Source organism: Tasmannia lanceolata, unplaced genomic scaffold (genome assembly GCF_043159265.1).
Source record: "Tasmannia lanceolata isolate RefF3 unplaced genomic scaffold, GAP_Taslan_0.1 ptg000011l, whole genome shotgun sequence".
Classification (NCBI taxonomy): domain Eukaryota; kingdom Viridiplantae; phylum Streptophyta; class Magnoliopsida; order Canellales; family Winteraceae; genus Tasmannia; species Tasmannia lanceolata.
The window spans coordinates 13,860,001-13,887,047 of NW_027518688.1; the positions used below are offsets into that span (position 1 = coordinate 13,860,001).

The 27,047-nt window shown below is 42.6% G+C and overlaps 1 protein-coding gene across 4 annotated transcripts in view; it reads right to left on the reverse strand.

Annotated features, from left to right (window-relative positions):
• LOC143886452 (putative alkaline/neutral invertase B) overlaps positions 1–27,047 on the reverse strand; it is a 61,337-nt gene that overhangs the window by 6,535 nt on the left and 27,755 nt on the right. For all 4 annotated transcript variants that reach the window (XM_077390426.1, XM_077390425.1, XM_077390424.1 and 1 more), the window contains exons 4-5: positions 25,499–26,057; positions 203–516 (exon numbers count right to left, since the gene is read on the reverse strand). In XM_077390426.1, coding sequence (XP_077246541.1) covers positions 221–516; positions 25,499–26,057 — 855 coding nt within the window. In that variant the 3' untranslated portion in view covers positions 203–220. The remainder of the gene's footprint in view (positions 1–202; positions 517–25,498; positions 26,058–27,047) is intronic.

Sequence of the window (27,047 nt, forward strand, 5' to 3'; positions counted from 1 at the left end):
TTGTTTTACGCTAACGTCAAATATATATATATATATATATATATATATATATATATATATATATATATATATATATATATATATATATCACGTCCCTAGCAAAATGCCTTCTGCAATGGTCCCTAGCAAATACCACACACACATGGGATTTGCTAGGGTTCATTCACAGGAGATTTGTGAATGTGTTTGTGTGTATACGCACCATTTAAGTGGACCTGAATCAGCAAGTCCAGGAAGCTGATCTCTTAATGAGGGGCTTCATCTGTTTGTCCTCCTCGAGGCATATCATTCCCACATGGGATGGGTCTTCAAGCATCATTTTTGCCACCAAGTACCCAGCAATGGACCAGGTTTGGAATTTTCGGGCTTGCTTTCCAACGTAACGCCCAAGCTTTCCATCATAATACTCGGGCCAGTTATCTTTCAGCAACCGACTTTCAGCAAGATCAATGGCACGTTTTGCTATCTGAGGACGCCCAGTCTTGATGCATGCCGCAATGAGAAGCCAAAGAAGCACTGGATACACAAATTACACATACATTTCCTGTGATGATAAGTACTCAAAAGAAATTGAAATTCGATTTCCATCTACGCATTCATTTAAAGATTTATGACATGAAATGTGACCGTGCTGTTTGTGATCTGAAATTACACCCTATGAATAAAGTAGTGTGGAAAATATATTCAATTTCAGCCGAAATCCGGAACCAAAAATAAAATTTTAATTAATTATTTTCAAATTTCGGCCAAACTTTCGAAAAAATACTATAATTTCGAAAAGAAAAAATCAAATTTCCGAAATTTTGGCCGAAATTTGGAAGAAAACCAAAATTTCGGTTTGATTTCGGTTTCAGTCCCAACCGAAATCCGAAATTTTGGTATTTTGGCCGAAATTTAAAACCATTATTCATACTACAAGCACTAACAAAAAGTATTCCATCTCACATGACCACAAGCGTACTATTGTCTTTTGCTGAATAATATCAAAAACTACTTCTCATAAAATAGCTAAATTGTAAGCCAGCTCTTACTCCTTTGGATGAGATAATAAATAATTCAGGATACTAAACCACACAGAGAAGTGGATATGGGCAATAGTGTGGCAGACTTAAGGAAAAATACAGTATGTGCCTGAATTACCACATCATGTGATTTGATATTGCTGAAAATAGCGCACACACAAACATCGGCACACACGCATGCACATTTACCTAACAGATCATGTTTTAGTTCGCACATCTAATTTTTTCACCATGTTATCATAGCATCCCGGGTCCTATAAGCCCTCTCTGACAAATACTCATGAAATTTTAAACCTTGCACATATTATATGCGCTAGCTAATGCTATCACAGATTGGAAACTTGGAAATGACCTTGGGTTCAAGGGCCTAAAGGTTGGGAGAGTTCCTAAGATTTGAAGGCTGCTGTTGCATTTTATATGCACCAAACTTGAACTATGGGGATAAAGATTATATTATCTCTCTCTCTCTCTCTCTCTCTCTCTCTCTCTCTCTCTCTCTCTCTATATATATATATATATATATATATATATATATATATATATATATATATATATATATATATATATATATATATTGTTTTAAGTATAAAAGATTAAATAACGCCATCTCTTACGGCTTAAGCTTTTGGAGTAATTGATCATTTCGCATGAGAGCAAAGGTCTTGGGTTCAAAACTCCTTGATATTAAAAATCCACATGTGCCATGTGTAGGCCAACCCTAAAACAGGCCACATGTGAGGGCGATTATTAAAGTATAAAAGATTAAATAATGCCATCTCCAACGGCTTAAGCTTTTGGAGTAATTGATCGTTTCACATATATGTCATTAGAAGTCTTGCTTTTATGTATTCTCTTCTCGTTGTGTAGATTTTTTTCTCTGGAGGAGATGACAGGAGTAGCTGACCGAGAAGAAATAAGCAATATGAAGACATCATTCCATAAAATTAAAATGTACTGAACCAGGACTGCAAGAAGAGTCCTTGAAAAAATTCACATCATAAGACTCCAAGAGGAGAGCCCTTTGGGCAACAATTTCCTATCATTGGTTCCAATTATCAGTTATTGATATACAATTGAGTAGAACGAGATCATTGGAAAGAGAGAGAACTTGAGTAATTTCTAAAGGATGCACATGGTCTTAGAGCACGGTCAGAATCTAACCAGGGACCAGCTACATAAGATGCTAATCCAGGGAGGCGTACAAAGCATTGTGTGGATCAGGTGACAGAGACCATAACATATTAAAAGTAGCTATTTCGTCTAAAATGTGACATGCTAGAGTTTAAGATGGAAATCGATATTTGAATGTCTACTACAGTGAAGTAGATAATCAGCATAAAACAATAATCTGCAATACAATTAGGCCTGTTTGTGTTTGGGATTGTGGCAACCTATTGTGATTATTGGACTCAAAATTATGTGGCTGCCACAGTCCCAAACGAACAGCCTTGGGGTAGAGAATGAATAGATGTAGCTTGGGTTTCCTCCAAAGGATCCATGCATGCTTCCCAAAAATTTAAAAATCAATCTGGTATTTGTTTAAAGCAGCATAGGGACCCTTGTGAATAGGGAACACTAGCAAAGGATTGAAAAGATATTATTCTACCAGAAGCAACAGTAAATCTTTTCTAGTTGTTGAGAGAGAGGTTTAGAGAAGAAAAAGTGAGTTAGAGAAGAAACTCCCCCTCACTAATATATTTATTAAAAGAGAGATAAGCACAATTACAACTATGCCCTCAGGCTTATTACATATATCCAACACTCCCCCTCAAGCTGGAATGTAGATATTATACATTCCTTGCTTGCTACAAATATCATTCAACTTTGACTTAGGCAAGGGTTTTGTGAAAATATCTGCTAACTGGTCTACAGATCGAGTAAAAGAAACATGTATCTCGCCCTTATGGATTCTCCGGCGAATAAAATGGCAATCAACCTCTATGTGCTTGGTTCTCTCATGGAAGACGGGATTGGTGGTTATGTGAATCACAGCTTTATTATCACAATAAGCTGAGCTGAAGAAGAAGGAAAACCAATCTCTGTCATGAGGGAACGTAACAAAAGAAGCTCTCCACTCGTATGGGACATAGCTTGGTATTCTGCCTCGGCACTAGACTTCGAAACAACTTCTTGTTTCTTACTTTTCCACGACACTAGATTGCCACCAACAAAGGTGCAGAGCCCATGGTTGATCTCCTATTTGCTAGAGACCCTGCCCAATCTGCATCACAATAGCCTTCCACCCTGACATGTCCATTTTTCTTGAATAGTAGTCCTTTCCCTGGTGCCTTTTCAAATAGCGGAGAATCTGAACTACTGCTGTCCAGTGAGAGGTACGAGGAGCACTCATAAACTGGCTAGTTACTCCAACTGCATAAAAGATATTTGGGAGAGTAACCGTGAGATATATGAGCTTACCAACGAGTCTCCTATACCTGCCAGGATCTTCGAACAGATCTCCTTCCTCTGGAATAAGCTTCACATTGGGATCCATAGGCGCAGATACAGGATTTACTCCAAGATTTCATGTTTCTTCCAGTAAGTCCAATACATACTTTCTCTGTAATAGAGATATCCCTTGAGAGGAATATGCCACCTCTATCTCAAGAAAGTATCTAAGCCGACCTAAATCCTTTGTAGCAAACTATGCCTGTAAGAAACTCTTCAATCTCTGAATTCCCCCTGAGTTGATACCTGTAATGATGATGTCATCAACATACACAATCAAAAGGATGCACCCTGCAGAAGATTGATGACTGAACACTGAATGGTCTTCTGCACACTGTCTAAGTCCAAAACGTATGACGGCCTCACTGAATCGACCAAACCATGCTCGTGGAGACTGTTTCAACCCATACAGTGATTTCTTAGGGCGACAAACAGAGGAGGACACCTCCCCCTGAGCAGCATACCCTGGATGTTGCTCCATATAAACTTCCTCCTGGAGGTCACCATATATAAAGGCAGTCTTGACGTCTAGCTAATGTAGAGGCCAACCATGATTAACTGCCATGGATAGTATCACGCGAACTGAAGGAATCTTCGCAACTGGCGAGAATGTCTCATGATAGTCAACCCCAAATGTGTAACCCTTGGCAACCAGACGGGCCTTCAACCTTTCAACTGTCCCATCAGGAAAATACTTGATTGAGAATACCCAACGACAACCAACTGGTCGAGCCCCAGTAGGAAGTGGAACAAGATCCCATGTCTAGTTTGATCGGAATGCACCCATTTCTAGATCCATAGCAGCTCGCCAGCCTGGATGTTGAAGAGCTCCTGTAATACCTTTGGTAACACAACAGAGGACAAGGACGAAACAAAGGCTTGGAAAGAAGACGTCAGACGGTCATAAGAAACAAAATGAGATATGGGATGTGCAATAGAATGAGATCTAGTACGAGATAAAATAGGAGAATCAGAAGCAATAACAGAAGAGGGTAGAGAAGATACCTAAGAAAGCAAGGCAGGGACCTCGACAGACAAAGGCGATGGATCTTGTGAAGGAGGTGGAGGTCCATCTTTCTGCACGCATCGCCAATATTCTTTAGTAATTGGTGGTCGAGTCACTGGAACTGATGAAGGGGGCTGTTAGCCCAAGGGTTCCCATGGGTTCAACCATTCACCTTTGTTGCAAAAGAGATTAGGGAGAAAGTGTGTGAGTTGGGTATCTCCCCTCACCCTTTTATTAATATAATAAAAGCTGTACAATAACTACAATGACTAAAATGTCCATAGGCATATAAGCTTATTCTAACACTCCCCCTCAAGCTGGAATGTATAAATTGTACATTCCTAGCTTGTTACATATGTCACTCAGTTTTGATTTATTTAATGGTTTGGTAAACATGTCAGCCAACTGTTCTGCAGAACGAGTAAATACAGCGCGTATCTCCCCTTTCTGGATTCTCTGACGAATGAAATGACAGTCAACTTCAATATGCTTTGTTCTTTCATGAAAGACCGGATTCGTCGCAATATAGATAGCTGCTCTGTTGTCACAATACAACTGTGACAGCGAAGGAAACACAATACCAATCTCAGCTAGGAGTGATCTCAACCAAGTAATCTCAGACGTAGAATGCGCCATGGCTCTGTATTCTGCCTCTGTACTTGATTTTGCAATGACATCCTGTTTCTTACTTTTCCATGAAACCAGGTTACCTCCAACAAAGGTACAATACCCGGTAGTCGATCTCCTATCCGTAGGGGATCCAGCCCAATCAGCATCTGAGAACCCCTGAATTCATGTATGACCATGTCGTTTGAATAATAATCCCTTTCCCGGTGCACCTTTCAGATATTTGAGTATTTGAACCACTGCATTCCAATGCGAAGTACGAGGAGAGGTCATGTACTGGCTAACCACCCCAACGGCGTAGGATATATTAGGGCGAGTAACCGTAAGGTATATAAGTTTGCCCACAAGTCTTCTATACCTACCAGGATCCTTCAACAACTCACCCTCTTCTGGAACCAGCTTCACATTTGGATCCATGGGTGCAGCTACAGGTTTCACATCAAGATTTCCTGTCTCTTCTAACAAATCCAGAACGTACTTCCTCTGTGATAGAGACAAACCACTAGAAGAATATGCAACCTCTATCCCAAGAAAATATCTGAGACGTCCCAAGTCCTTTGTTGCGAACTCTTTTTGTAGGAAGGCTTTCAGTTTCCGAATTCCCCATCAGTCACTCCCTGTAATAATGATGTCATCGACATATACAATTAACAAAATGCATCCTGCTGAGGACTAATGACTGAATACTGAGTGATCCACACCACACTGCTTGAGGCCAAACCTCATAACTGCCTCGCTAAATCTGCCAAACCATGCACGCGGCTATTGCTTCAACCCATAAATTGCTTTTCTGAGGCGACAGACTGATGAGGACAACTCCCCCTGAGCAACATAACCTGGTGGTTGCTCCATATACACCTCTTCAAGGAGGTCGCCATGCAGAAAAGCGTTTTTCACATCTAACTGATGAAGATGCAATCCATTATTTACTGCAAGGGAGAGGAGAACCCGAACGGAAGGAATCTTCGCCACTAGAGAAAACGTCTCATGATAGTCGACACCGAGTATCTGAGTGTAGCCCTTGGCCACCAGACGAGCCTTCAGTCGATCAACGGTGCCATCAGGTAATAATGGAGAACACCCAACGACATCCTACAGGACGAGCACCAGCAGGTAGAGAAACTAGATCCCATGTGTGATTAGAATGCAGAGCTCCCATTTCAAGATCCATTGCAGCTTGCCATCCTGGGTGATGAAGAGCCTCATCCAGAGACTGGGGTAACACAGCAGAAGACACAGACAAGACAAATCTTTTGAAAGGAAGAGCTAGACGATCATAAGAGACAAAATTAGAAATGGGGTGAGCAGTAGAATGAGAATGAGTACGGGAAGCAATAGGAGAGTCAGAAACAACTACAGGAGATGAAGGTACCTGATGAGAGGGTAAAGAGATCTCTGCCTGTGAAGACGATTTTTCGGTGCGAGGAAGCTGTGCCTGTCGTTGACGACGTTGATATTGGACTGTAGTAGGGGGGCAATCCACCCTAGGAGCACACGAATCAACCTGTCCAGTGGGGCAAGCAGGAGGAGGTGCTAAGGAAGTCGGAGGAAGAGGGGAAGAACAGGAAGAGAAATGGTCACATCAGGTTCCGTTCTAACAACATGAAGAACGGAGGTAGAGCCAAAGAATGATTCTGATTCAAAAAAGGTCACATCAGCTGATACATACCAACGGTGCAGATGCAGACTATAGCAACGATATCCTTTCTGGGTGCAAGAATAACCCAGAAAAACACATTGTTCTGACTGAGGGTCAAGCTTGTCGCGGCCAGGTCCCAAATGATGGACAAAACAAACGCAGCCAAAGACACGGGACGTAAGAGGGAATGAATCCTGATGTGGATAAACGATGTGAAATGGAGAATCCCCATGAAGCACTGAAGATGGAAGACGATTGGAGAGGAAACAAGCAGTGAGAATGGCGTCAGACCAGTAGGTTTTAGGAACATGCATCTGGAAGAGGAGAGTGTGAGCCACCTCAAGTAGATAGCGCAGTTTCCTTTCGGCGACAACATTTTGCTGCGAGGTGTATGCACAAGAGGATTGATGGATAATGCCATGAGAGGAGAGATAATCCTGAAAGCCACCAGTACCAGAAAAAAACTCACGTGCATTATCAGTACGCAGGCATTTAAGACTGCACAACTAAACTGGTTTTTTATTTCATTATGAAAATTTTGAAATGCAGAGAAGACCTGGGAGCGGTCTTTCAATAGATACGACCAAGTCATTTGAGAGTAATCATCAATAAAAACAGGAAAATACTGAAATTCATTATTCGACGCGACCCTAGAAGGTCCCCATACATCACAATGAACGAGCTGAAATAAACTATCTACTCTAGTGACAACTTGAGAAGGGGAAGACACTCTATGATGCTTCCCGAGTTCACAAGACTGACAATGAAATGGAGAGACAGAAGAGGGAACTAAGGATGTCGCCCGGAGGCGCTGAAGTGATGGGTGACCCAGTCGACAGTGCCCCTGAAAGGCATCCACTGAACTGTGTAAGGCTGACGAAGAGGGGCTGCAGTCAAGACGGTACAGGCCATCCACCTCACGACCCGATCCAATCGCCCTCGCAGTCGAAAGATCCTGAAAAAAGACAGTAAGATGGAAAGAATGAGATAGAGCAAGAAAGATTTTTCGTAATTTGGCTAACAGATAATAAACTAAAAGAAGATTTAGGTACACACAATACTGAAGGTAGCGAAAGATTAGGTGGAGGACATGTGGTACCAATACCAGTGATAGGTGAAGTGGAACCATCAGCTAAAGTAATGGACTGAAAAGCAGATGGAAGAGTGCGAAAAGAAGAGAGCTGTGATGAGTTACCAGTCATATGGTTCGAGGCTCCTGAGTTAATGATCCAGGACCCGGAGCTAGAAAGTAATGTAGTATGTGAACTACCTGGCTGGGCAAAGCCGGCAGTGGCCTGTGAAGCACTCTGTCGAAGGCGCTGGAGCTCCTCATAGTCTGCCCGCGTAAAGGAGAATGAGTCATCAGCAGGTGGCAAGGCAGGGGCAGAGACGACTGAGTCAGATGGGACAGAAGTGCTGAGGTGAGCTAATCGAGGCGGCCTGAGCTCTGGGTGCAATGTGTAACAAGTCTCAATGACATGGCCATCGCATTGGCAGTGGGTGCAATAAGAATAGCCACGCCCACTCCCAACACAACCACCACCACGGCCACGAGCTCGTGAAAAAGAACCACCACCCCGAGAAAGACGAGTACCACCACGACCATCATATGCTGCAAGAGCCGAACAGTCAGAAGTAGGGCGGGAGGGAGTCTCGCTAACGCACTGCTGAGCTCGGAAGTAAGTCTCGCGCAACGAAGGAATATTCCCAGAACCAAGAATCTGATGGCGTAGATGGGTAAACTCTGGGCCTAGGCTCTCAAGATAGTGCACCACTCGAATCTGTTCTCGTTGACGCCGGAGAACATTAATATCAGAAGTGAGTGAAAGAAAGACATCAAGCTGCTGACATAAAGAGATGAACTTCCCGTAATGAGTCTCAAGAGACATGTCGTCACGACGGAGCTGTATCTACTCAGAGTAAGTGGAACATATACGAGTGATGTTCTCAACCCCAGAATACGTCACTGCAGTATGATCCCAGATCTCCTTCGCAGTCGGAAGGAGAATCAGAGTAGAATAAATATCAGGAGTCATACTCTGCCATAGAAGACTCCGTATCAATGCATCTTCCTGCTCCCAGAGAGTATACGTAGGATCCTTAGGAAACGGACTTTGCCTCGCCCAAGCAGGTAAGTCACAATCGCAACCATCCACGGTAAATAGTTGGTTCCATCAAACTTGGCAATATTCAATTGTGGGTAAGAATTTTCCACAGGTGCCAAGTGAGAAGAAGAAGAAGAAGAAGGGGCTGAGGTTGTGGTAGAGGCACTGACATCAGTGGTCATGCCAATGGAGGGATCAACAATGACGGGAGGATCCATAACGACAACGAATATAGACGAACAAAGAAACCACTACCAACGGCAACAACAAATAGAAATGAGAGAAAGATAGGCAGAACCAACTAATCAATAGAAAGAGTCAAATGACGATGTCAAAGGTGCAGGACATGAGTATAGAGAAACCCATAAAGAACCAGGAAGATGCTGAAAGAGAAATGGAGAAGAGGATTAAAGAATATCAGCACATTGAGCAAAGAAAAATAATGAAACGCAAGACCAAAAAATAGATTAGGGTTTAAAAGAGGGTTTTAGAGGGTAGAATAGGTGGAGCAGGTTGGGTTTGAAGGGAGGGTAGGAAGGGGTGCTGGGGAGGGTAGGAAGGGGCGGGGGGTAAAAGAGAGGAGAAGTAGCGGTACTGTAGCGGTACTGTAGCGGTACTGTAGTGATACTGTAGCGGCACTGTAGCGGTACTGTAGCGGATTAGGGTTAGGTGAGAGAGAGGGAGAAGGGAGAGGGTTTAGGGTTAGGGTTAGGGTTGATGAAGAAGATGGAGGGTAAAGGTTTCCCTAGGGATCAAAAACCCAAGGGCTCTGATACCATATTGCAAAAGAGATTAGAGAGAAAGTGCGTGAGTTGGGTATCTCCCCCTCACCCTTTTATTAATATAATAAAAGTTGTACAATAACTACAATGACTAAAATGCCCATAGGCATATAGGCTTATTCTAACAACCTTTACCTTGTTGTTTTGATGCTAGCAAACCCAAATTGAATAGTCTTTATGGACTAATGTGTTGCTTTGTAGTGTTGTGCTTTAGACATGAACTTTACATGTCATATCGCCATTACACAACACAACTCAACACATGGCTTGCGGATCAACATGCACAAAGAAACCAAAGAGCTTGCACATACATTGGAGACATCATCCCTGGAAGATGTTCAAGTCAAGAGCTCAAGTCAAAGATCCTACGAGCATGCCTTGCAAGTGGCAAGAGAAGCTTGGAGATGAACCAGCATTGGTGACCACCTCATGTACCTCTCAACATGATTCAAAGAATGGAGGAAGTCACATGATCTGAAGAAAGTTGAAGAGTTCACTCACAAGTTGAAGATGTTCAAGAAAGTGTTAAGGAGCCAAGACAATCCAAGAAGACTCAAGGTTATATATTTTTAGATCGTATTGGAGTCCTCTTGTTTAAATGTATTTGTACTTTTAAAAGGTTTTCAAATGGTTTTCATAAACAAAAGTAACATCTTTGGAAACCATCTACATTCCACAAAATGTATTTGAAAACCTTGGACAAAAGCCCAAAGACCATGGCCCAAAGCCCTAGTATTTTAATATTTAAAACCAGATTTTTAAACAGGGCCGGTCGACCGGGGTTCCCTAGGCGACGCGGTAAGGTGGCTGGAAATCCAACACCTACCAAATCATAGTGGCCGGTCTCCCGGGGTCTCCCGGGCAACAGCGGATGTGTTTCTGGAAACTCATAAACAATCCAGCATGGTGGGCCGGTCGACCGCCATAGGGCCCGGCGACCGCGGATAGGGTTCTGGACCAAAAATGAAATGTCCAGAAGGCTCACGGCGGGCGACCGCAACACACCCGGTCGACCGCGGCGATTCGAAATTTCAAAATAAAAAGTGAGCGCCCAAAAGGGCGGACGACCGCGACACCCCGGTCGACCGACCCCGTCTGAAAAACTAGCTGTTGGGGCTTGTGCGGCTTAACTTTTTCAACCCAGTTTTTTATGAAAATGCCCCCAAACGGTCATATTTCCTAATGAGTTATATATACCCTATCCATGACCAACTAAACAACCTTTTGGCAAATCATTTAACATCTATTTGAATCCAAACTTTCAAATCCAAGGTTTATCCTCTTCTATGCTTTGATTTGTGTATTCTACATTCAATAAGAGGATCTCCATAGGTCTTTTCATTTGCATTATCTTTTGGAGAGATAGTGAGCTTCTATTATTGTATAATCCGCCTATCAAGAGGCATTGAGAGTTCTTCTTTTGTTCTTCTTTATTGTACTTGAGGGTCTCTGATTCGGCCCGTTAAGAAAGGCGAATCTTGAAATTATAAGAGGGTCTCCGATTAGACTCGTTAAGAAAGGTGAATCCAGAGCAAAGAGGGTTTGTTCCCTCGAAGGCTAAGAAGGTGTTTGTAAAGCTCGGAGATTCGGCATATAGAATCTCACTATTAGTGGAGTACCCAAGGAGACAAACTGGGAAGAGTGGAGTAGGTCTTGTTGATAGACCGAACCACGATAAATCTTGGTGTGCCTCTTCTTCTCTTGCTTGCCCTCTACATTTGGGGATTGGTAATCTCTAACCTTTATGTGTGTTTATGATTAAATGAAAAAGGGTTAGACTTAAAATTATAATGTTTTCAAAATCCTAATTAAACTTATAATTGCTAAATGTTAAAATAATTTTTAACATCACATTTAATTAGGACAAAATTTTTAATTAGCCAATTCACCCCCCCCCCTCTTGGATTGCCCTTTGGGATTTCAAGGGCGATGGATCTGTGATCGTAACAGGCTGTTGGGGTACCTGAACCGAGTCAGAAAGTGAAGGAAGAAATAATGGGACCTCATTCTAAAAGGGACTTGTAAGAGGAGGAGATGAAGGACCAAAGAAAGCTTCCGATTCAAAAAAGGTCACATCAGCTGAGACAAACCATCGGCGTAGTCGAGGACTATAACAACGGTAGCCTTTCTGAGTTCTAGAATAACCCAGAAAGACACTGTTCCGACCGAGGATCGAGTTTGTCCCGACAGGACCAAGAATGTAGACGAGGCAGACTGACCCAAATACTCGAGGGGTGAGAGGGAAAGGACCCTGCTGAGGGTATAGCAGCTGAAAGGGAGGAGCCACGAAGGACAGAAGAGGGAAGACTATTTGCAAGAAAACAGGACGTCAACCAAGGTTTAAAATCTCGGTTTCGGTTTCAGTCATCAGCGAAACCGAAACGTTTCGGTTTCGGTACAAAATTTCGGACGAAATCTCGTAAAAATTTCATAAAAATTTCGATGAAATTTTGTACTTCACCGAAACGTTTCACCGAAATTTTCGAAACGTTTCGGCGAAGTTTGGTACTTTTCTGACTCAATGTGAATTTCGTTTCGTTTTCCACCGAAACCGAAACGTTTCGGCCGAAATTTAAAACCATGACGTCAACACGGCCTCCCCCCAAAAAGACTTAGGAACTCACATTTGAAACATGATTGTGCAAGTAACTTCAAGTAAGTATCTCAATTTCCTTTCAGCGATACCGTTTTGCTGGGACGTGTAGGCATAAGAGGACTGATGAATAATTCCATGACCTGAAAGGTAATCCTGAAACCCATGTGTGGAAGAGAAAAACTCGCAAGCATTATCAGTGCAAAGACATTTAATATTGCAATTAAACTGATTCTTTATTTCAACATGAAAGTTCTGAAAAGCGGTGAAGACATGAGAGCGGTCTTTCAACAAATATAGCCATGTCATACGCGAGTAGTCATCAATAAAAACAACGAAATACTGAAATCCATTATGTTATGCGACCCTAGAGGGCCCCCATACATCAGAATGAATTAAGAGAAAAGGACTATCGACTCGACTAATGACTCATGAAGGAAAGGACACCCGGTGGTGATACCCGAGCTCACACGACTCGCACTGGAACGGGGAGACTGAAGAAGGAACAAATGGCATCTGTTGAAAGCGCTGAAGAGATGGATGACCAAGACGGCAATGCCACTGATAGGCGTCAACCGAGGTATGCAAAGCTGTAGGAGAACGACTGCAGTCAAGGCGGTAAAGTCCACCCACCTCACGACCCGATCCAGTCGTCTTCTCAGTCGAAAAATCCTGAAACACACAATACGATGGATAGAATGAGATGGAGCACTGAAGATTTTTCGTTAATTGATTAACAGAAAGTAAACTAAATGGAGAATTAGGCACACATAGTACAGATGATAAGGAAATATTAGGCGAGGGACATATTGTACCAATACCAGTGATGGGGGAAGTGGACCCATCAGCAAGGGTAATGGTCTGAGAGCCGGTGGGAATAGAACGAAAAGATGATAGCTGAGAAGAGTTACCAGTCATGTGATTGGAGGCTCCCGAGTCAATAATCCAGGACCTGGAGCTAGAGAGTAAGGTCGTGGGTGAGCTACCTGGCTGGGCAAACCCAGCAGTGGGATGTGAAGCACTATGTCTAAACCGCTGCAGCTCCTTATAATTTGCCCTTGTGAAAGTAAAGGACTTATCAACTGAATTAGAACCAGGTGCAGGAGTCACGCTGTCAGATAGGCCAGAAGCAGTGAGATGAGCTGATCGAGGTGGTCGAAGCTCAGGATGAAGCGTGTAGCATGTCTCGATCTGGTGGCCATCCCGATGGCAATGAGTACAGTAAGGACGACCACGCCCACCACCAACTTGGCCACCTCCACGGCAACGTCCACGAGCCCAGGGAAAGGAGCCACCTCCTCTGGGTGGCCTGGAGCCACCAATACCATTAGAAGATACGAGAGCCGAACTATTGGAAGATGAGTAATCAAGGCACTACTGCGCTCGTGAATATGCCTCTCGTAATGACGAGGAAGAAGTAACCGAAGGTGGTGGGGCAGCACGGACATCCATGGTCATGCCAAGAGAGGGATCCACAATGACGGGTGGATCCATATGGACAACAAGTGACGAGAGACTAAAATACCAACAAGTAGCGGCTAGAAAGAGGAAAAAGAAGGCGATGGCAAGCCAACTAATCAAATAGAATGAACCGAGAGGGAGACATGCCGAAGGCGGGAAGAATCCACGAAGAGAAAGTGAAGAAAGCCGATCGAAGTCAGCACATGAGAATGAAAACAAAGAAGATGAGTGAAAAACTAGGGTTAGGTCTGTTTATTTATGTTTAATTTTGAGGAAGTAGGGGTGTCGAGGGCTGGAGGGGAGGATTTGAAGAGGGAAAGGGTTGAGGGAGGTACTGCAGCAGGTACTGTAGCGGGTTATGGAGGAGAGGAGGAGGCGTGAGGTTGAGGGTGCTGGTGGGTTAGGGTTAGGGTTAGGGTTTAGGAAGGGAGAGAGATGAGGGAGAGAAGTGAGGGTGAGAGATTAGGGAGAGAGGTGAGAGTGAGAGATTAGGGTTAGGGTTATTGTGTTGGGATGGAGAAGATGGAGGCTAAAGGGGATCCTTAGGGATCAGAAACCCTAGGGCTCTGATACCATGTTGAGAGAGAGGTTTAGAGAAGAAAAAGTGAGTTAGAAAAGAAACACCCCTCACTAATATATTTATTAAAATAGAGATAAGCACAATTACAACTATGCCCTCAGGCTTGTTACACATATCCAACACTAGTTAGTAGCCATGGATACACGTTAGGCATAACCATCTCAAAAGGACAGAAGTAAGCATGATACACAAAGGGAGGCTGGTGAAAAGAAAAAGAAAAACTTGTATTGTGTAATGGGGCTCTCTATGTAGTCCTTATAGCCTCAAGTAAACTCTGTTACAAAGAAAGAGAGATTGTTCCTAAGGTATCATTACATGTTTCAAGATGAACTAGAGACACTTATGGTCCAAAAAGCTGCTTGTTATGAGGACATTATTAACATGAAATACCCATGTGCAAAAATTTTATAGTGTATCCTAACTACTAATTTTAACATGTCACCAACGAGAACAAGGAACTGGCAGTTGCCAATTGTGATACCTATGAGCGAAAATTTTCTAGTGTATCCTAACTCCTAATTTTAACATGTCACCAACACGGACAAGGAACTGGCAGTTGCCAATTCTGGTTTAGTAAAATGGATCAACACAAACGTTGCAAAAAAATGATGAGAAAAGGAGAAGAAAGAAGTAAGGGAAAGGACAAAGTCCTGTTAAAATACGGTAATGGAGACAGGAGAAAGACGAGAATGGGGAAATGGAGAATGCGTGAGGTTCAGTGTATCCCACAAAAATCCAAATATCTATTATATATGTCCTTATTCTCTAATATTACAAGCATTTCACCCGTAAATGAAAATATAAAGATAGGGTCTATCAGTACATACAGAATTGGCAATGGAGAGAGGTCCTACTTAACCTTGATCGAGGGGCTTTGATACATGGTAATGGAGACAAGGAGGAGAAATACGAGAATGAAGGAATGGAGAATCTGTGAGGTTCAGAGTACCCAACGAAAATCCAAAAATATATTATATATGTTCATATTCTCCAATATTACAGGCATGCCACTGATAAGTGAATATAAAGATAGGGTCCATCAGTACATAAAAAATCTAAGAGACAAGAGTGAGCCCTAAGCTGGGGCCCACTACACACATCTACTTCAACAAGTTTAAACCTAAATTAAATTGTAGTCAATAATAAAGAAAATGAAGGGGTGTGGAATAGATGCAACATAAGTCCCTTTGAGGGCTTCTCTAAGAAACTAAATAATTACAAATGTTTGACTACCTAACCCAACATGAACTTTAGAGCAAACAAAAGGATATCGAGAAATGTGTCATCAATTCGATTATGGCTGTACTTTTAGAAAATCTTTGGCATATATTATATCAACCAACGATTTACAACAAAGAGGAAGCAAAAAAACGTGTTATTTAACATTTAGACAAGCTTTTGTATATATTATATCACCTACCAATGATTTTACAACAAAGAGGAAGCAGATAAAAAAGTTATTTAACTTTTAGACAAGCTTTGGCATTATTATATCAACAGGTGATTTTACAACAAAGAGGAAGCAGATGAAAATGTAAAGTATTCTAACATTCAATGAGTGTCATTGGTACAGCTTTATTCTCAATTGTATAAATAACACCACTACTCTTCCCAACGACGATGTGTCTCCATATATGAACAAAAAGAATTTTCCTAAGGAGCTCATTCTACAAAAATCAGAGGAAGCAAATCCAAGAAAAATTACACTTAAAGAATTTGTTTGAAGGTTTCATCATTGACCATATACATGTCGAGGTCCCCAAATGTGAACCAGCATTTGATCTAGTAATAACTACAGATCACAATGTTCACACAAAGTGACAGTGTGTTTCAAATTTCATGATAACGACTAGACCAAGGCACCTTCCCAAAAAGAAACTTCCACATTTGAAGCCATCCATTGAGATCGCACCTTTAATAGCTATCTTGAAACAAAAATCATGATGTGTACGTGATTATTTTGTGGAGCTTCACCATGTGTTGCTGATTATAATTTCAAGCCTACTTAGAATGCTTACATCATCAAGTGAAGTGCAAAGATAAGAGAGGAGTTTTAACTACAGTCCACATAATGTGCGCTCAAGCTAGCAGCACTTCATGGTGAAAAATAGTGAAACGCTATAGTTTTGTTAATTGTATGAATATAGAAGTAGTGTTTTTTACCATTCTTTGACTCCTTTCTTCATAAACATGCTTCAGAAGACCATATATAAATAGACGGATAATTAGATAGATATAGATAAGGTCTTCAACGGATTCCAGGCTCAACACCTACAAACAGTTGGAACAAGTGGGGGGCAACGAGGGTTATACAAATTGATGGTCCCACATAGATGGCCTACAATCCAAAAACCCTCCCACTAGGTGATGTTAGTCATCCAATCAATGGATTACAAAATAGAGGTTCAAAATGAAAGTAGTCAAAGATCCACATTCAATGGAGCATGATCAGATGGCTTCATCCAATCGGTGGGATGTCAGACAATGAAGGGACCATCAATTGTTCAGGTCTAGGTTGCTACCCCATGTGCCATGTGTATTGTGTGGGGCTTTAAGCACCCTAACACAACCCATTTAATGTATAGATGCATATATAATGGTGGCGGAATAGATACCCGAGAGTCACTTTGTCCTATATGCTAAAAATAAGCAAATCAAATAAGACATACTGTTATGTTGCAAAATGCCTACAAAATAGAAGGTCTTGTTAGAAGTGAGTATATGTGCCTGAGGGTAGTTTAGCCTTTGTAATGTTTCTCTCCTTATATAAATACATAAGTGAGGTGGAGTTCTCTCCAACTCACTCTTTCCTCTCCCATTCTCGTCTCTCCTTTCCTCTCTCAACATGGCATCAAAGCCCCAGGTTGTGGTGCCCTAGGGACCATCTTGGAGAGCAACCCATCTCCTCTTCTTCTTCCTCCACACCCCATGTCCTCTTCTCCTAACCCTAACCCACGCTTCGCCTACGCCAAACCCTGACTCTTCCATCCTCCACCATCTTCTTCATGCCTCCACGTCTCCAACCTCAAGCCTCACACCTCACGGCACCATCTCCTCATGCCTCCACACCACACGACACCATCTCCTCATGCCTCCACTATTTCCTCCCATTCACACCTCCACCATCTCTTCCACTTCACGCCTTCCACCATCTCCTCCATCCTCCACCATCTCCGACCACCAACAAACCAAAACCCCAAAGTCACTCGTCGTAAACCCTAACTCCATCCTCTCCACTACCTCTTACGCCACACCCTCCCACCCGACACCCCATAGCCCCCAATCCCTCCAACCCAACTCCTCATCCTTCAAAACCCTAACTCGATGCCTCGCCATCCTTTTTCATTCAATCATCCACCAACTCCTCCCTTATAACCCTCTTTCCATACCCTAATCTTTACCTAGCTCACTAATCTAACTTCCTTTACCCTAATCCTCACTCTTCGGTTTCTAAAACCCTTTTCTTACATGGCCTAAATCATCTTAGGTCCCCTTTCTCCTTCTTCCTGTGGCTCGGATCTTCTTTGCATATCTCTCACTTCTTTATTGGTCGACATACCATATCTACTTCCGCTCTTGGTTATCTTCGGAGCCGCAATATGATTTTTTGTCAGCAGCTCGATGAATTTATGCCCCTCACATCTGAGTTGGCTATTGTAGCCAGACAACGGGACCAGCTCCGCGTGGTTCACTTCCTCAACACCTTGAGCCCTGACTTTCTCCATCTCAGATAACAGATCATTGGCTATGGCTCTATTCCCTCCCTCACAGAGGTTGAGGTTTATTCCTATGCCTAGCGGTGTCTCCTGGGTGATTCCTCTCATGCCGAGCGTGTTGGTGGTTCTGCTCTCACTGCGTATGATAGTAGTGATCGTTCTGGCCACGAGGCGGCACATTTGGCCGTGGTAGAGTTATAGAGGCAGTGGAGGTGGCAGAGATTTTGGTGGTGGCCATGGTACCGGTGGGCGCAGTTGCCCTTATTGCACACATTGTCGGACGGCTAGACATCATGTGGATACTTGCTATACACTACATCCTAAGCTCTGTCCTCACCATTCTACTCACATCACAGCCGTCGATCTCCCTAATGCGTCTCCATCTTCCACTGACAGACGGCACCGACTGATGGTTTCTTTCTCTCCTGGGCCGACTATGAGGAGTTTCAGCGCTTGCGTTAGAGCAGGCGCCCTCCTACTGTGGGTTTTGCCCAACCAGGTATTTTGCCCACATCTCTACTTACTAGCTCCAGCTCCTGGATTATTGATTCTAGGGCCTCAAACCACATGACAGATAATTCTTCCTACTTTAGTTCGTTTCATCCCCTTCATTATGTCTCTCATTCTATTACACTTGCTGATGGGACCACTACTCCCATCTCTGGTGTTGGTATTATTTTTCCCCACCCTGGCCTTACATTATCATCAGTTCTTTGTGTTCCTAAGTCTCCATTTAGTTTACTTTATGTTGGCAAACTAACCAAAAGTCTTAACTGCTTTGTCTCATTTTACCCTTCTTATTGTGTCTTTCAGGAACTCTTAACTGGGAAGCCGATTAGCTCGGGTCGTGAGGTGGTTGGTCTTTATCGCCTTGACTATAGCCCGTCGCCTACCATTTTGCATAATTCCGCTGATGCCTATCAGTGGCAATGTCGCCTTGGCCATTCCTCCCTCCAGTGACTTTAGCAGACGTCAATTGTCTCTCGCCCCTTCAGTCATTTAAGTGAGAGTCGTGTGAACTTGGGAAGCACCATCGTGTGTCATTTCCTTCCCGAATTGTTAGTCAGGTCTCGAGACCTTTTGAGTTGGTCCATTCTGATGTATGGGGTCCCTCGAGGACCATGTCGCTTTCTAGATATAAACACTTTATTGACTTTTCTCGTATGACATGGATCTTTTTACTTAAGGACCGAGGTCTTTCATTCTTTTTGCACATTTTATGCGGAGATCAATAACCAATATGAATGCACTCAAATGTCTGCGAACTAATAATGATAGGGAGTACTTTTCTACATCAAATGGTTTTCAGGAGTTCTTAGCTACTCATGGCATCGTCCATCAATCCTCTTGTGCTTATAGCTCCCAACAAAATGGTATAGCCCAGAGGAAATTGAGATATTTACTTGATATGGCCCCCACCCTCCTCTTTCAAATGCGAGACCATAAAAGCCTATTGGAGTGATGCCACCCTTACCTCTTGTTTCTTGGCCAACCGCCTTCCTGCTTCGGTTCTAGATGGTAAATCACCCTTCTCTGTTTTACCTCAGGAGCAGATCCATTTCCTATTACCCCATGGGTCTTTGGTTGTGTTTGCTTTGTTCACAACCTTACTCCTAGTCTTGATGAATTAGAACCTGGGGCAGACCGTTGTGTCTTTCTGGGTTACTCTTGTACCCAGAAAGGTTATCGGCGTTACGGTCCTAGGCTTCGCAGGCTCTTTGTTTCAGCCAATATTACTTCTTTGAGTCTATCTCCTTTTTTACTACTCCCACTGAGAGTGGGAAAGTTGTTCCTGCCTCACGGTTCCTCTTCCTCTTCTGGTTCTTCCTGATCCAGTTGAGTCCCCTTCCACACCCTTGTAGGTGACGGCGGCACCTCCACCCGCTCCTATGCAGGCCTATCAACAATGATCGAGGCCCGATGCCCATCCCTCTCCACCCGAGGCAGCGTCTTCCCAGCCAGAGATCATGGCTACTCCCTCTCTGGTACCTCCTCCTCCTTCTGATACTCATGTAGATTCTCCTATTGCCTCACACGTTCCCATACCACTGCACATCCTATTTCCTCTTTTGTTTCTTATGATCATCTCACCCCTTTGTTTCGTAGCTTTGTCTCTTCTTTGTCTTCTGTCTCTTTGCCAAAGTCTTTACCCAAGGCTCTTGCTCACCCCGGTTGGCGTGCTGCAGTGGATATTGAAATGACCGCCATGGTTTTAAATTTCGGCCGAAATATTTCGGTTTCGGTGGAAACCGAAACGAAATTCACTGTGAGTCGGAAAAGTACCAAACTTCGCCGAAACGTTTCGGAAATTTCGGTGAAACGTTTCGGAAATTTCCGAAATTTCACCGAAATTTCCGAAATTTCACCGAAATTTCCGAAATTTCACCGAAATTTCGGTGAAATTTTTACAAGATTTCGTCCGAAATTTCGTAAAGAAACCGAAACCGAAACCGAGATTTAAAACCTTGATGACCGCTCTTCAGGCAAATCATACTTGGCATATCGTTCCTCCTCCTCCCGGTGCTCGGCATGTGGGCCGTTGTGTCTTTGCCATCAAATACTTACTAGATGGGACAGCTGAGCACCTTAAGGCGCGCTTGGTTGCCAAAGGATATACACAGACCTTCGGGGTGGACTACACAGAGACCTTATCCCCTCTGTGCCAAAACCCCCTCTGTTAGAGTGTTGATCTCCCTAGCCGTCAACAGAGGGTGGCCCAAATCATTGGCCCCAAACAATCTCCTAAAGCACATGGTTTGGGAGATTCAGCAATGCTATCATGTGATATGGCATGAAGCAATGTGCAGTTGACCACTTAGTATTTAATCAGCAGTCTGATGCTGAGCATATCCATCTCGCAGTCTATCTAGATGATATTATCACTACAGGGAGTGACACAATTGGCATACATAAGTTAAAAGCCTTCCTGCAAAAAGAGTTTTCCACAAAAGACCTTGGGCATCTACGATATTTTTTGGGGATTGAGGTAGCTTACTCTGGCAGTAGTCTCTCCCTCTCACAAAGGAGCTATGTATTAGACCTACTATATGAGACATGATCTTTGGGTATGAAACCGGCTATTACTCCCATAGACCCAAATACAAAGCTACTTCCAGAAGAGATAGATTTGTTAGATGATCTTGGAAGGTACAGAAGGTTAGTTGGGAAGCTTATATACCTCACGATCACTCACCCATATATTTCATACACAGTAGGGGTTGTTAGTCAGTTCATGAGTGCTCCTCGCACCTCCTACTGGGCAGATGTAATTCAGATTCTTCGATACTTGAAAAGCGCACTAGGTAAAAGACTGCTTTTCAAGAGACATGGCCATGAGAAGTTAGAAGGATTTTGTGATGCAGACTGGGTAGGGTCACCAGGAGATAGAAGATCCACTATTGGATATTGTACCTTTGTTGAGGTAACTTAGTGTCCTGCCGAAGTAAGAAGCAAGATGTATCGCAGAAGCCGAATATCGTCACAAACTATTAGTGAGCTTATCTGGTTGCGCTCTTTCCTATTTGAGATTGGATTCCCTCATCATCCTCGGCTCAGTTGTATTGTGACAATAAGGCTGCTATTCACATTGCCACCAATCCTGTCTTTCATGAGGGAACCAAGCACGTAGAGGTGGACTGGACTGCCATTTCATATGCCAAAGAATCCAAAAGGGGGAGATATATACTACCTTCACTCGTTCAGAGGATCAGCTAGCTGATTTTTCACCAAGCCTTTGAGTAAAGCTAAACTAACTAACATTTGTAACAAGCTAGGAATGCATGATAAATACATTCCAGCATGAGGAGGAGTGTTAGAAGTGAGTTGGGAACAGGTCTTTGACCTTAGTGAGTTGGGAACAGGTCTGCAAGCCAATCCAAGGAGGTGGCCTCGGTATTCGCAGGATCAAGCAGATTAATCAAGCATTAATGGGAAAATGGCTGTGGCGGTTTGGCGAGGAAAAAGCAAGATTATGGGCTATAGTAATATCAGGGAAATATGGTGTTGCTCCCGGTAATTGGGTTTCTCTAAATAGCATGAGCAAACCTGGGGTGACAATTTTGAGGGATATTCTCTGTCTAAATTCACATTTTGATCGAGGGGTCAAATATAGAGTGTACTCCGGCGACAGGATATCCTTCTGGTCCATGCGGTGGTGCTCTAGTTCCCCTTTAAAAGATTTATTCCCTGACATTTTCTTAGTTGCTGCTGATAAGTCAGCTCTAGTGAAAGACTGTTATGAGAGAATAGCTGGTAAAGTCATCTGGAAACCACTATTCAGGAGGAATTTCTTTGATAGAGAATTGCCTTCGGTGATCAATTTATTTCAGGTCCCCCAATTTATTTCAGGTCCTTGATCAGAATTACATCAGCTTAACAGGGGAAGATAGAAGGCTTTGGGTTTTAAAATCGTCTGGTTGCTTTTCAGTCAAGTCTTTCTACAATAGCTTGATGCCCTTCGAGGAAAATTTATTGGCAGCAAAGGTGTGGAAAATAAAGGCTCCTCCAAGAGTTTGTTTTTTCGGCTGGTCAGCGTTAGGCAACAGGATCCAAACGGTGGACTTTCTGAGAAAGAGGAATATGTTGATTATTGACCATTGTGCTCTGTGCATCGAATCAGGGGAGTCGGTAGATCACATCTTCATCCACTGCAGAGTAGCTCGGGAGGTATGGGGAAGGATTCTAGAAAGGTTTGGTATAAATTGGGTTTTTCCATCCTCTATTAAAGAGCTGTTTGCAGGCTGGACGTGTACACCATGGGGGAAAAAAGGTAAGCAATTGTGGTGGCTTTCTTTGTTGGCCTTCTTATGGGTTATGTGGACCGAAAGGAACACTAGAGTTTTCGAAGGGAAAGCTAAATCTTCTTATTTTCTATTCATCAAGGCCATTTCTCTTACTATCTCTTGGGCTCGGGCTCTTCCGCTCTTCCGATTTGTTTCGGCCTTCGACTTGTTGGAGGGTTGGGGCGTAGTATGTAATAGTCAGGAGATTATTAATGTAACTTGTCAGCTTTGGTGCCCTCGCCCTGAGGGGCTAGTAAAATTAAATTTCTGGCTCAAGTTTGGGTAATCCTGGCCCTGCTGGGATCGGCGGCGTATTGAGAGACTGTGCCGATGAGGTCATTAAGGCTTTTTCTGGCCCAATTGGAACAGCAGATTCGAATGAAGCGGAGGTAAGAGTTGTGCACCAAGGCATTCTGAGTTTAGATAGGGATCGATTAGGCAGTTGTATTGTAGAGGGTGATTCGCTTAATGTTATAAGATGGCTTAGGGGCCCTAGGTGTACTCCGTGGAGATTCCTTCATTTCGTTGATGAGATAAAAGACCTCTTAGAAGGATGTCTGGTACCATTTCAGCATGTGAGAAGATCTGCTAATGCTGTGGCAGATAAGTTGGCAAAAGATGGAGTATCAAAGCAGGTCCTTTAACTTTTTTATTTTCTTCCACCCTAAGTGATTTTTCTGGGGTTGTATAAGATCCTCGCGGCTTGTAAGTGTGTCGTTATATTGTAAGGGGGACCTCCTCAGTCTTCTTTTAATATATTCTGTTACCATTCAAAAAAAAAAAAAAGGAGTGTTAGAAGTGTGTATATGTGCCTGAGGGTAGTTTAGTCTTTGTAATGTTTCTCTCATATAACATGAGTGATGGGGAGTTCTCTCCAACTCACTCGTTCCTCTCTCTTTCTCTTCTCTCCTTTCCTCTCTCAACATGTCTATCCCTGCTCTCCTCATCCACTCTACTCAAGCAGGCATGTGGGAAACCATATGCCTGAAATGGACGGGTTGGTTTTGGTAAAGTCCAACGACGGAAAAAGAGAGGAAAAGGAGAGGAAAAGGAGAAGGAAAGGGATGACAGGATAAAGAAGATGATGAGGAGAAGAACAATAAGATGCAGAGACTAAGACGGGGAGAAGATATTCTAGTGTTCTCCCTACTAAATGCTTGTCTCTTCCAATACAAGCATCCCTCCAGTCTGCCATCTACGCATGAAAAGCCAATATCCTGCCAAACAAATCCAAAGACCCAATAGAAAATTATAATCATAATCATGGAGATCCCATATCTCCAACAGAAAGAAAAGATATCACCTATCAACGGTACTGAAAGCGTCCGGGGTTACATTTTGTTTATGATCCAAGTATGACGTTTATGAACCCCCTATGAATTAGTTCCAAGAAAGCGCGCGGGTACACAGTGTTCTTCAGATGTTGGTTCGCAACCACTCATCATCACCCGGCACGCGAGGCTCAAATATGTTTCCCCATTCTCTTGTCTAAGAGCCAGATCAACACTCAAAGAAACCCCTTATAGCCCATGCAAATCCAAGAGAATATCATCAAATGCATAAACAACAGAAAGGGAAACAAACTATGAGGACCCTCCATCTAGCCCTTGCTTCATCACCAAAGCCACGACTACCTAGCCCGAATGCCACCCCTCTTCCATCCCGCATCTATGTATCAAAACTATCTACACCAATTTCCAAGGTTTTAAGTTTCAATTTCGGTTTCAGTTTTCTTCAGATGTTGGTTCGCAACCACTCATCATCACCCGGCACGCGAGGCTCAAATATGTTTCCCCATTCTCTTGTCTAAGAGCCAGATCAACACTCAAAGAAACCCCTTATAGCCCATGCAAATCCAAGAGAATATCATCAAATGCATAAACAACAGAAAGGGAAACAAACTATGAGGACCCTCCATCTAGCCCTTGCTTCATCACCAAAGCCACGACTACCTAGCCCGAATGCCACCCCTCTTCCATCCCGCATCTATGTATCAAAACTATCTACACCAATTTCCAAGGTTTTAAGTTTCAATTTCGGTTTCAGTTTTGGGCAGCATGGAAACAAAAACGTTTTGGTTATGGTTGGAAATTTAGGTGAAAATCATGTAAATTTACAAAACCGTATGAAAACATATGCAAATGATAGATATTTAAGATAAAACTTTAGGAAGTGCTAGAATAAGCAAAAATATACTCAAAATAGCAAAAAAAATATGCATAATAGTTTAACAACATTGAACAACTCAACGAGATGCATTTCGCACGTGTCTCATAATTCAATACATGCCACATTTCAAATGTGATTCATTTAAATATTTATATAGAATACATGCACCACATATAATGGGCCCTTTCCTCTTGCCATACACGATGCCATTGACGAGTTGATATGCAACCCCCTTCACCCCCTCTTCTCTTTATTTTAAACTCATTCATTGGCTTTCAAATGAGATATGCCAACAAATGAAAGAGTTCAAAAACTAAACAAGAGGTTTATGGTGCCAACAAGGTGGCCAAAATATCAGCTCCCTATATATACATACACACACACACACACACACACACACACACACACACACACACACACACACACACACACACACACACATACACACATACACACACACACACATATATATATATATATATATATATATATATAACAAGAACAAATATTGCTGCTTTTTAATCTTGCTGATAAACGAGAAAAAATGTTGATGCGTTGTGGATTCTCACCTGGCCAAGATCCCCCATTGTGGTAGCTCCACCTAGTATTTTTTGGGTCACAACCTGTCACAATCCGCCATTCATGACTTTCTATAGCTGGATAACAAACCTTTAGAGGCATTTCTCCAACCAGTTCTTGCCAACGTGCTTCAATAAGATCCATAATGGCTGCCGATTGTTCGGGGGTTGCCAAAGATGATATAATCGCAACACAATTACCCAAGCAAAACCAACGAAAATCCATTTTTGCAGGACTAACATTTCCAACAAAGTAACCACCACGAGTTGGCATAAAATCAAATACCCAGTCTGGAAGAGAATCGGGAATTACATTGAACTTGTTAACAGCAGTATGAGAATACTCCTCAGTTTTATACCGATAAATATCATTAAGCTGCTGAAAGTCAATCCAAAAATAACTCCGCATGTGATAGCTCAAGGCATGGAGGCGTTTAACTATTCGCTCCACAAACTCCTTCCCCTCATCATCTTGCTTAAGCAAAAGCAAAGCACATCTTAGAGCCATGAAAAAAAGTGCTTGTATTTCGATGGGATACCCATAAACACCCTGCAAATGTAGACATAAGGAATAAAGTTAGCCATTTTTTTAAATCAAACTAACTAGAGGTATAGCACATTCATAATAATGATAAGTCTTATACAGATGTGATTTATTCGTATCAAAACTTGACAAGATGCACCAGTGGAAAGATATGGAGAACACGCCTATATTGATATGTCAGCTCGTCACACAAGGTTGATACAAAAAACAATATGGATTTCTACATGCTACCATCGAATTCCTTGGAGCCGAGTTATTCATAAGTGATATTAGGAGTAAAAAAGTGACTCAAGGTTGAATACAGAAGTCGGTATACTTGGATTATGTGATTAGTATGGTTTTTGGTACCTCTTTGCAATTAGCAATCTACCCATGGTATTGGTTCCACATTTAAACTTAGAGGACTGATGTGGTTGTTTTGCAGAGTAGTGCTCCACCGCCATCTATTTGCTGATAAGGGGACTCATGCAAAACACACGCAAATCCCATCATTTTAGCGTGGGTCCTCCAACATCTATGGATTGAATAAGGTGGAGCATGGCTACATGTAATACCAATCCTCTCCAACCGGACACTGGACTGCAGTATCCCCTCGGATCTCTGTTCCCTCTTGACGTAGAACAGTATGCCGATAAGTTTCTATTTTCTAAAAGTTCACGATCAAAACAAGGCAATTAAGAGGGTCAAAATTTCAAACGGCCAGAACTTTTGATCTGACTGTTGGATTGGGGCTTCTAATATACCATTGGAGTCGTCTTTATGAGCACTATGACAGCTCAATAGGGAAAAAACCTTGGGAAGATGGAGATATCTCAATTTTTTCAGTTAAAGTATTTTTAGATCTTAGCTCATTTACATGCTTTTGAGTTCGTTTATTAGGAAGTCTTATTATGTATTTAGACTCAAATGTGGAGTTTATGTTTTAGACTCTTAACTATTTTTGGCAAAAATTACTATTTCAAGCAACTAAGGTATAGAAGTCTTACATGTTACTCT